This window comes from Pimephales promelas, chromosome 20 (genome assembly GCF_988280905.1).
Source record: "Pimephales promelas chromosome 20, fPimPro1.hap1.1, whole genome shotgun sequence".
NCBI lineage: Eukaryota > Metazoa > Chordata > Actinopteri > Cypriniformes > Leuciscidae > Pimephales > Pimephales promelas.
In genome coordinates this window covers 19,989,030-20,001,489 of record NC_142788.1, presented here as the reverse complement: position 1 = coordinate 20,001,489, position 12,460 = coordinate 19,989,030, and the positions used below count along the sequence as shown (strand labels likewise).

The following is a 12,460-nucleotide window of genomic DNA, read 5'->3' as shown; positions in this document are numbered from 1 at the left end:
GATACAAAGGGAACATTTTCACAGAGACTTATAGGCTGATATGGAATGTGCAGTGGTTTGCTCAGTGCGATAAACTTTCCAATATTTCAGAGCGCTGTGTACACAGTCGATTCGGTTGACAGCGGTAGCATGGCTTGTATGAAAAGCCCTATATGCTGAAGTATTTCAGATCATGACAGATCATGGCAAGCTGTTATTATCTCAGCATACCACTGAGGTGGATTTTTCTCTGATGAGTTTGTTTTGGGGCTGTTAAAACAGCAGAGCTTTGTGAAGCAAAGCTGCCAAATGCTCCATTAGAGACTGAGTAAAAAAGAGTTTCGATGAGTCTGAAAGCTGAGAAAATAATGGCTTATGAGTAAACCCTAAAACCACTAAGCAGACACAAAGTCCCTCCTTTTCATATAAATAGATCAACAGTATACTGCTGCATAAAATATTTTGTACATTTTTTTTAAAAAGTCCACCTAAGTCATTTACTTACCCTCATGTCGTTCCAAACTTTCCTTTCTTCTGTTGAAAAAACAAAATAATTCACTTTAAAGAATCTTTCTGCTTTTATCCATACCATAAAATTCAATGGGGTCCAAAAAAAGTCATTATTCTATGACTTTCATTGTATGGAACAGAAAAAAAACATTTTTGCACAAAAAAGAAAGTCAGACAGGTTTGGAATGACATGAGGTTGAGTAAATGATGACAGACATCTCATCTTTGGATAAACTATCACTTTGAGGTAAAAATCAGTGTTCACTAACTAACCACAAGTGGCTTAAAGGTATCTGCTAACTCTTCTACAAGAGCAAGCAGAACCCTGTCATTATAAAGTAATTTCTCCATGTAGCATGTCAAATGTTTGTTTAATTGCAAATGTTTTTTTTTTTTTTTTTTGTCAATCTGCAATTAAATTATAATTTTTTTGGTTTACCAGAACAAAGCACCAGGGCAATTCGATTCAATCTATATAGTGCACTTATTATTAGTGCTGAGAGTTCGCCAAAATGGAATTTCAAAATAGCAAACTACCAACAGCTACCTATTAAACAGACTTATTTTTAGATTTAAACTGTTTTCAAATAATTAGCTTGCAAAATTTCTCCACAAGTCTTAATGCTCACTACTCATTTAACATACAGAGGGGGAAAAAATAAGAAAATGGGTTTATTTTCAGAGAGAAATGTCAGAGACTATTTTTATGGCAGCGCGCCACAGCAAACATAAACACAGCCATAAAAATCTGCCTTGAGGCCACAATCAACAATTATGCAGCGGTGTTTGATTGTGAAAAACCGTGTAACCTCATCTAGGCCGTATATCCATTTCATTACACAGTTTGAAGGTATGAAAAGACACAAAATGTTTTTACTTGACATTAAAGGGTTAGTTCATCCAAAAATGAATACCTTCGTTCGTCTTCGGAACACAAATGAAGATATTTTTGATTGAATTTGAGAGGTGGATCACTGCTACATAGGCTGCCTATCGAAACTTGATGGCCCAGAAAGTCATCGAAGAAAATGTTTAAATATTCCATGTGACTACAGTGGCTCAACTATAAGTTTATCAAGCGACGAGAATATATTTTGTGCGGAAAAACAAACAAAAATAACGACTTTATCCGACTATTCCCTTTCTTCCTTGTGGGCCTGAGATGAGAGTTCAAGAGATTTCCACGACGCATGCGCAAGAACTGAACTGAAGTAGTTGAAGTAGATCGCAATTCTCGCGCATGCGTCGTGAAAATCTCTTGAACTCTTGTCTCAGGCCCACATGGAAGAAAAGGAATAGTCGTTATTTTTGTTGTTGTTTTTTTTTCGCACAATAATATTCTCGTTGCTTCATAAACGTAGACTTTAGCCACTGTAGTCACATGGAATATTTAAACATTTTCTTCGATGACTTTCTGGGCCATCAAGTTTCGATCCCTTAGGCATCCTATGTAGCAGTGATCCACCTCACAAATTTAATCAAAAATATCTTCATTTGTGTTCCGAAGTCTTGTGGAGTTGGTACAGCATGGGGTGAGTATTTAATGACTTAATTTTCATATTTGGGTGAACTAACCCTTTAACTCTGTGACAAGTAATAGTCCAGACATTAAAAACTGGGTCTGTTCTAACAAAGTCATGAGGTTTGGTGACATTTTATAAAGAAGAAAAAAAAAGTTTTTTCTTTGTACCTAAGATCTAGATTTTACCAGACATTACAGTAACACACCTAGAATTACTGTATGTTAAATTTACAATACCATTACAACTTTATCGGTCTAAGTGTAAAATTTTGTAGAAGTCATCAGCCCCCAAATCAAATGTCAATATTCATTTATCAAAATACTTACATTAACAAAAGTCAGATTTTCAAGATTTAAACTATTGTCAACACTACAAAGAAATAACACATGTTGACAGCACGCAATACAAATGCATCAGAAATAGTTGGCAAAAACAGTATACAGGTGCTTCACACTGAGAAAGAGTGACTGAGGGCTTTCCCAAAATCATTGTTGTTTCTAGAAGGGTGTATCATGTCTGTGCATTCATCCATGCATGGGTGGATGATTTTACCAATCCCATGCCTTTGGGGAAGGATCCCCCTTACCGTATTGAAAGATATACAGATATGCATGCATCCTACATCTCACGCACCCAATATTTCCCAATTCCCCCACCATTTCTCATATCCTCACTAACAAAAGAAAGCACTGAGGGGCACACAATATTGCTGTATACCAACATTACTTTTCAGTAATCACTCATCATGAACACGGTATGTGTGTGTGGGGGAACAAAATGCGATGATGGTATGTTCCCAAACACAGCTTTATGGGTCGGTACACAGATTTATGGGTTTGATTATATGGACGTGTCGCATTCACACACCACACCTCAGATTCTTACCTGCAATTACAGTTTCTTTTGGTACCAAGTCATTACGGCTTTGGAACTCAGAACATAGTGATACGAAAGAGAAATGATTATTTGGCTGGATATCAAGCAGCAGAAAGCTTCAAAGGCCATCATTTAACAGGTAACAGACCCGGCAACACTGTATATTTCATTACCGAGGCCTCATTATTCTGTAATTCCTTCCCTGTGGACAAGGTCTGATAACTAATACACTCCAAATGGTCGACAGATAGAGTTTTTCTTTTGCATGTATGTTGAATATTTGTTTGCCAGTTACCATAAAGCTTCTTTCATCACATTCTTACGTGAGCAGTGAAACAGGCAGTTAACCGCTTTGTTATTATTACTCAGGGGGGAACGCTGGAAATGCGCCCATTATAGACCCACAGGTCATTAAACAGTGACATCAAAGACGCCTGATTTCAATTTACTCTCTATCTTCACTTGCACCAAGCACAACAACATGCGTGCGTCAGAATGCACTCATAACTTCAAAAAACCAACACGTAAGCGGCGAAGTAATGAGGCTTTGTGTTGTTTCAATAACTCTCGCTGCTCCATGCCATCGTAGCAGAGTAAACATTGTTTAGATATTTATATGTATATCAAGTGTGCATTCCTGGCTAGTGAAGACATGTGAGGGGAGAGAGAGCCACAAGTCTTATTATGAGATCTACTGAGGAATTATCCTGCCCTCCTCTCGCCATAAAAAGTCAGAGTTGAAGAGAGTCTGATTGCAGCCTCACACCTGCTTTGTGTGCAAATTATAACGTTGAGCTAGTTTGCGCTAGTGCTCATTTCCCTTATTATCTGTGGTAGGTCAAATGGACAGCTGAGAAATGCTTCAGATAAACATCTACATCAATGTACCTTAATGCTGCACTCTCCAAGATGGCAAAGAACTCCTGTGGTTTTGAGATTGCGAAAGTCATTTTGAACTCAAAAGACAAAAAACAGGACAATTGTACGATTACAAATCAAGTACATATCTATTTAACCCATAATATTTCAATGTCAGCTAGAGAGATGTCTTTGAGATGTCCATACGAAGTGTTACTGGCAAAGTTGAGCCCATTCTCACCCCAAGACGTCATCTAACTGACGCGTTTGACCATACGTCAACATCCGACGTTTTAGGGTACCCTTTAACGTCATTTAGATGACGCTATCTAACCCTAACCCTACCCCAGACCTAAACCTACCAGCGTCATCTAACTGACGCAAAAGGTAAAGCGTCATTTGGATGACGCCCTAGGATCGTCATCTAACTGACGTTAAAGGGTACCCTAAAATGTCGGATGTTGACGTATGATCAAAAGCATCAGTTAGATGACGTCTTGGGATGAGAATGTGTTCAAAGTTGTGTCAATAAGAGAGTAAAAAAATGTGCAGATTTCTTTACTTGAGTTATTTGTACCATGTCTGTTCATGGTGTTCCTAGGATCCCTGTATACTCAGTGTCCTAATGTGAATGACCCAATGGCCTAAAAAGCCCAGTGTTCAAGTAAATATCCAACCTTTATTGGGATATTTATATTCTCTGCAATTATTCAAGTAATTTTCTTATTTATGAAGCCAACTCACTCTCACCATTCACTGCTCACTCTTTTGTAGGGCTGGGTATGGATTCCTGATTAGATCTGATTCAGATTCACAAGCTCGCAATTAGATTAATGTTTGAATGTAAATGAGAAATGGTGCAGGAAACACTGGTACAGGGAACATTTTAACTCATTACATTGAAAAAAATACATTTAAAAAAGCAGTGAAGTGAGTAATTCAATGGAATGCTGTGATCTACAGGATGTGAAGTGCTGTACGTTTTTATGAAGCCAGTTTAAGCACAGATTAATAGATCAATACTGGGATTTTAAGAATGAATCGGAAGATCACAGTCAATAAAGAAATCGATAAATAAACAAACAAAACAAAATATTTCTACCCTTGCAGAGCTACTCTTTTGGTCTTTTGGTGAGATAACCAGTAAGGCCTGGTTATATCCAAGAAAGGATCCAACAAGTCCCACCTACACTCACCGGCCACTTTATTAGGTACACCTGTCCAACTGCTCGTTAACACTTAATTTCTAAGCAGCCAATCACATGGCGGCAACTCAGTGCATTTAGGCATGTAGACATGGTCAAGACAATCTCCTGCAGTTCAAACCGAGCATCAGTATGGGGAAGAAAGGTGATTTGAGTGACTTTGAACGTGGCATGATTGTTGGTGCCAGAAGGGCTGGTCTGAGTATTTCAGAAACTGCTAATCTCCTGGGATTTTCACGCACAACCATCTCTAGGGTTTACAGAGAATGGTCCGAAAAAGAAAAAACATCCAGTGAGCGGCAGTTCTGTGGGCGGAAATGCCTTGTTGATGCCAGAGGTCAGAGGAGAATGGCCAGACTGGTTCGAGCTGATAGAAGGGCAACAGTGACTCAAATAACCACCCGTTACAACCAAGGTGGGCAGAAGAGCATCTCTGAACGCACAGTACGTCGAACTTTGAGGCAGATGGGCTACAGCAGCAGAAGACCACACCGGGTGCCACTCCTTTCAGCTAAGAACAGGAAACTGAGGCTACAATTTGCACAAGCTCATCGAAATTGGACAATAGAAGATTGGAAAAACGTTGCCTGGTCTGATGAGTCTCGATTTCTGCTGCGACATTCGGATGGTAGGGTCAGAATTTGGCGTCTACAACATGAAAGCATGGATCCATCCTGCCTTGTATCAATGGTTCAGGCTGGTGGTGGTGGTGTCATGGTGTGGGGAATATTTTCTTGGCACTCTTTGGGCCCCTTGGTACCAATTGAGCATCGTTGCAACGCCACAGCCTACCTGAGTATTGTTGCTGACCATGTCCATCCCTTTATGACCACAATGTACCCAACTTCTGATGGCTACTTTCAGCAGGATAATGCGCCATGTCATAAAGCTGGAATCATCTCAGACTGGTTTCTTGAACATGACAATGAGTTCGCTGTACTCAAATGGCCTCCACAGTCACCAGATCTCAATCCAATAGAGCATCTTTGGGATGTGGTGGAACGGGAGATTCGCATCATGGATGTGCAGCCGACAAATCTGCGGCAACTGTGTGATGCCATCATGTCAATATGGACCAAACTCCCTGAGGAATGCTTCCAGCACCTTGTTGAATCTATGCCACGAAGAATTGAGGCAGTTCTGAAGGCAAAAGGGGGTCCAACCCGTTACTAGCATGGGGTACCTAATAAAGTGGCCGGTGAGTGTATACCTGTAAAGATGATCTCCATCTCCATGAATGTCACCCTGCATTGGACCCCAGCCCGACTGACGCTTTCTGGCAGTGACAAATCTGGCAAAACACTGGGTTTTAGAGTGATTATGTCATTACTCTCTGATTGTATAGGACAAGATGAAAAGAATGTAAGCAAGGGGAGGGAGAGTGACTAATCCTTCTCGAGGTGTCCTCTTTCAGGACCCTTTCTGTGAGGCTTTGTGAGGGACTTATGCGGCCCGCTGCCCCAGTTTTTTCAGGGGGCCGCACCGCCCCTATCGGATGTCCCAGACACAGCGGAGTCAGCCTGGCCTGTGAATGACAGAATCAATGGGCTGGGAAAGAGCTCTGCCAAGGGTCTTTAAATATCTCCCCACCTAACCTTCCCAGGAATTACATCATGGCAGCCTGCCTGTGCTGGGCCACGAAGGGAGGAAGAAGATGATGATGATGAGGAGTAGGAGGAGGTAGCGAAGGAGACACACTGAAGGTACAGCATCAAGAGGTTGACTCGAGGTCTTCACTTCAATGTAACCCTTTTGTAACACTGTCTTTACTGACACATTTGATCAAATGTCTTGGAAAAAAAGTCTTGAACAGTACACACACAAACCTACATACACATTGTAAGACGCATCCATACTGTCACAACATACTCCGGTGATGTGAAAAAACTCAATAAAACAATAACCCATGTCAACAAACTCACTGAAGCACAGTAGTTATGGTGAGCGGTTGAGAGTGGTTGGCACAGGGGTAGCATAGAGTTATTTGAGAATGCCAACTCTATGGGTGGGCTGAGACAAGAGCTAATTTTCCAATGGAAACCCTGATAAACAGTACAGGAGCAATAAACAAATACAGGGTTGGAATCGCAATACATTGACCTTGGTGGAGCCAGAAAATGTCAACGCACTTATGGACGATAATTCAAGATAGTGCGACAAGATATTTTCCAAGGTTTATGCACATAAAAATGAATGGAAACGAGTCCCTGCTTATCGTTATCATCATCTACTGACACCACAAGTCTCAAATAACAAAACAAGCCCTCCTTGCCGTTCTGGTGGCGGGCTCTGGTGGAGAACCCCTACCAAGAGGACTAATCGATGCTCTCATCAGACCTTCTGAATGTGCATTCTTCACATAACTCAAGCCTCAATCATCCATTTCACACATTAGAGCCTGTTCTCAGGCCCCTCAATGGCACACACCTGCAATGCCGCTCTGTTTACCACACTGAATTTCACTCTGTAAAGCTGTCAAGGACTCTAGCTCTCTAGAAACATACATGTTTGAGTCTGTGCCAAGCTAATCAGATAGGTTGTAGCATCTCCGTCAAGGGCTTTGGATGAGCTCGCTGTAAGCTTGTTCAAATAGTTTGCAAAGCAGACTGAGACTTCTGCTCAGGTGCATTTACAATGTATGATGAGAGACAACTGTGACTGCCAAAAGCATCGCCTTTGCTTTCTGATGAGTGTGCTGACATATTTAACAGAGCATATTAATACACATCATTCTGAGGTATTTTCGCTGCCTAGCTGATTTTGACACACTGTAAAGAATGATTGGTTGCTAAAATGCGTAACATTTCCTCATTTGTCAGATGTTTTTATCCTAAAAGTGCATTTAAGGTATATATTTTATCAAACTCTGCACTTCCTCGTGTTGAGCTACAGGAAAACGTAGTGTGCATTAGCCTACCAACTATAAGTACATAATATATACTATATAATTACATACATAAACACTTCTGTTCGACAGTTTGGGGTTGGTAAGATTTTATGGGATTTTACACCGAGGCTGCATTTATTTGATCAAAAATAAAACAGAATATATAAAATAACAGTTTTTATATATTTTAAAATGTAATCTATTTCTGTGATATCAAAGATGAATTTTCAGTCTTCAGTGTCACATGATCCTTCAAAAATCATTCTAATCTGCTGAAGAAATATTTCTTATCAATAATGAAAACTTTGGAAACTGTGATCATTTTTGGTAACACTACATTTTACAGTGCCTGTGTTAAACATTTTAAATGTAGTTACTATAATAATAACAGTCAATTATGCATACATGCAACTAACCCTAAACCAAACCTTAACCCAACCCTAATTATATAGTACGTACATGTAGTTAATTACTATTACTTAGAATTTAATTGTATAATTACACTGTAACAAGGATTGTTTGATGAATAGAAAGCTAAAAAGAACAGCATTTATTTGAAATATAAATCTTTAACATGTCTTTATTGTCTCATTGATCAATTTAATGCAATTTTTTTTCCCAAACTTTTAAATGGCATACACAATACATTCACATTTTTACTATCTCTTTTTAGAAATTCATTTATTGACGCAAAAATAAATGTTTTCTATAATTTTTCAGGTGACTTTACTTACTGTATAGCACCCAGTTAGGTTTAGGTACTCAATAAAACAGAGCTCCAAGACAGTTAAAACACGAGTAACAGTGGCGTCAGCTGTCTGTGTCTTTTTACAGCCTTTAAACTGACTGATTACTGAGATATCAGATGTTTAAAATGAAGACACATAAAACAAGCCAATTACACGCACACAACAAAAAAAAAAATCAAAAACACAAAGTAAATAGCCATGTGACACCCTGTCAGAAATAAATGTGCAAAAATTGTACCTTTGGCTTATACACTGTTGACTCCATATTACTCTAAGGTAATAATAAGCATCTTTTAGGGGTAGATATGGTACAAATGTGCACTTTTGAGGATGCCGTCTCAGTAAAAAGCTGTTCAGGGGCCTTTTTTAAAATATTTTTTATGTTTGTTTCTGACATTGATCAAACAAGGGTAAAATGACAATACAGTAACAAGAAGTTCCATGTGCAGAGCTAGAAAATGAACAGAGCTTAAACCTGTATGAGAAAAGCAAAGAGAGCATCATATGATATCTACCTTTGAGCTGCCATCCAGCTCCTCGCTGTTGGAAAGAGTGGTGTTGAATGCTTCGGTGTGCTGCGGAGCGAGCTCCTTCGGCTTCTTACGCACCTTCCTGGCCTCGGCCCACCCTAGAAGGATGCACTGGCTCCAGAGCACTGCCGTCACCACAGCTAGCACCCAGCAACGCATCTTCAGAACACCAGCCAGGAGACCGTGGTTGGGTCAGAAAGCAGACTCTCTCAAAGTCTCTCTCTCTTTGCGGGAAATTCTCAACTTTGAGAAAAAACAGCAAGACGTCCCACACGCTTGACCTCACTGGAAGAAAAATACTGTAATAGGCAGGCAAAGCGATTAAGGGACTTGTCCACTCCACCTGATACCTCAGCCTGGTCTTGATCTTCTCATCAACAGCCAGCAGTATGAGACAGGGGCTCAAGCTCCTTTGGCAAAAACAAAGCGAAGCTTACTCGACTATGAAATGTGTCAAGTGTGGAGTAGTCCTGGGAAATGACAGGTCGTCGCTGAGCTGACAGCAAATAAACCCATTAGTGAGATTTTTCACGCTTCCTGCCCCGTGGGGGGTACCAGAGGGCAACTGAAGAAGGTCCCAAGGTAGGGAGGGGGGGAGTGGATGGAGATTACTCAGATTCCCTCTCACTTTCTCTTTGGTTCTTTACCTCCGTCTCACTCCTACTGGGATGTGGAGTCTCTGCGGTGATGCAGCGGAGCCGATTCTCTGGTAAGCAGTGCTGAGCTCTTGCCCCATCAGTCTTCACATGTGGTTTCTTCTTGAAGCCTAGGTGGGAAAAAAAGGTCCTGAGGGAATTGGAAGTTGGAAATGCTCCAGTTTTCGTAGCCTTTGGCCTTCTATTGCCTTTTTTTCTTGCAGTGAAAAATCTGTCCCCCTCTGAGGAACTTCAAAGAAGTGAAGCACTTGATGGGACAATCACACCCAAATGTATCAGCCCAGTTCTGCAGAGTGATAAAAAAAAAAAAAAAAAACACATGCGCGCTCACCTTACAGTGCTTAGATCTGCGTGGACTTTGTGGTAGGTCTTGCTCACAGTTGTATTTTCACCCTCTCCAGATCTTATGCTGTTGCTCCTGCACTCTCTCACTCTGCTTACAAGAGGGCTCGCAGCAGAGTTTATCACAGCCCCCTCTCTGTCTCTCTCTCTCTCTCTCTCTCTTACTGATTCCCTTGCTTCTCTTTTCCTCATCAGTGAAACTGGCAACCTCAGTGGACTCAGCCCTGTTTTATCTCACTAATGAAATACTCAAGTCTTGAGGGAGAGCTCTTTGGCAGGCAGACTCTAGGGAATGCGTGTTCATGTGTGTAGGTGTAAGTCTGTGCGTGTGTGTGTGTTGTGGTGTCCTACTTTGCAGTAGCTCTGTACATGTGACATTTAGTGTCAGAGAATTCAAACAAGTTGAACAGAACTGCTTTAAGGCACTAGAATGTTTTTTTGACCAGCTGACTAGTTATTTGTGTTTTAAAGAAGAGCTGAACATATATATGGATTTACACGGAGTCACACAATAGCTTGAAATATGTCCATCTGCATGTACTCATTGAGATGAAAGTGTCAGAAGTAATATTTCCCACTATATGCACACACAAAACTGCCAAAACATGACATTAAAGGTGAGTTTAATTTTTGCGATTATCAATATAACCAAATTCTGTCATTCATCCATCCATTATTTTACTTACTGTTTCACATTAGCACAAAATATAGGCTATCGGCTAATCTTATTATTATAATATATCACACTTGAAATGGTTACACTGTGTACATTTTTAACTTAGTGGTTAAAAATACAATACTTTCTCTCACCATTGCAACCATACTGGGTGATATCCTATAAATCTTGACGCTCTTCCCCCCTCTGGTGGTTGGAAATAAAGCTGTAGAAATGCATCTTAACAAAACTAAAGAAGTTTCAGTCTAGTCTTATCTGTATATTATTTTATAATACTTAAATCTATCAAGAAATCAATGTACAAATTGTACTTTATTTTATTTAAAAATATATTCCTGCTTGTGATTTTTTTAATTCAGTATCACTTCAATGTTCTTACAAATGTGTGCATGTGCAGTACCATAATAAAAACAAAGAACCATTGGTGCCTGTGTGTGTGTGTGTGTGTGTGTGTGTGTGTGTATACATGTGTATAAGTGTGTGTAATGTAAGTGATGTAAATTCATTTTGAAATCACTGTCTGGGTGAAAATTGTTTTGAAAAATGTGTATTCATCTTAGAATTTAAAGATTATATCAAACAAATAGGCTACATTCAGTTTACAGTATGTAACAGCGTCCAAAATTGTACGAGTTGATATGCAGTGGGAATTAGATGAGAGAAAGTTGCCTACTGTTCATCTTCTAGATGTTGTAGAGACCCTCTCAATTTCCTTGTCTTACAGATGGTATGATGCCTGAAAAGGTAAAAAGACTGTGTTACTTGCAATCAAAAGATTCTTCTCTAAATAATCAAGGGGAATCAAGGAAAGGAAAAGCAAGAAAATTGAGAGGATCTCTACAACATCTAGAAGATGAACAGTAAGCAACTTTCTGTCATCTAATTCCCACAGCATATCAACTCATTCAAAATCCACGGTCCACTTAACACTAAATACCATCTTTCTCTGGGCAAATGTACAACACAGGACTTCTCCATCACACAAGAAAAGACTCAAGTTGATCTTTGGCACAATATGAGGTCTATCTGCCTGCCCACATTTGATCTGAGTACCAGGTCCAGGACTGTCAGATTCATTTATCATGGACCTTCATACACAGAAAGACCAAGGACTTGTCTTTAATAATTCTCAATATTCAGTTAGTAAGATACATAGATCAGCGATGGGCAACTTCGGTCCTAGAGGGCCACTGTCCCACAAAGTTTAGCTTCAACCCTAATCAAACACACCTGAACAAGCTAATCAAGGTCTTCAGGATTAGGTGATTTTTCAGGGTTGGAGCTAAACTCTGTAGGACAGGGAGTGGCCCTCCAGGACCGAAGTTGCCCATCCCTGCTATACATGAATATCAGATGATGTCACCATCTCCTCACTGACGATTTTGGCCCTCTTGTACCGGTAGGCTATATGGTCCTTGGTAAAGCAGCCCGACTGTGAGGACATCAACACATCTGCATCTGATAAAGCTGCATCTTAAAAACCTGATACCTGACTTTGTTTATAATAAATAATGTTTCCAATGTTTAGGAAACAGAAAACAGAACCCTGTTTTCTGTGAGTAAAACAGAATCCCAATTGTGAGTTTGACCTAACATTCCTCAAAAACTAACCCAGTAACGTTAAGGCTTTCCAATGATAAGAAAAATAAGAAGATAAACATTCGTATCA

At 39.9% G+C, this 12,460-nt stretch overlaps 1 protein-coding gene across 6 annotated transcripts in view; it reads right to left on the bottom strand.

The window, feature by feature from the left end:
* c1qtnf12 (C1q and TNF related 12) overlaps positions 1 to 12,460 on the bottom strand; it is a 28,058-nt gene that overhangs the window by 15,446 nt on the left and 152 nt on the right. Inside the window, exons 2-3 of one of the 6 annotated variants that reach the window (XM_089124574.1) lie at positions 11,465 to 11,527; positions 9,103 to 10,059 (exon numbers count right to left, since the gene is read on the bottom strand). In XM_089124574.1, coding sequence (XP_088980700.1) covers positions 9,103 to 9,276 — 174 coding nt within the window. In that variant the 5' untranslated portion in view covers positions 9,277 to 10,059; positions 11,465 to 11,527. The other 5 variants (XM_039652357.2, XM_039652355.2, XM_039652356.2 and 2 more) reach the window with 5 other exon arrangements.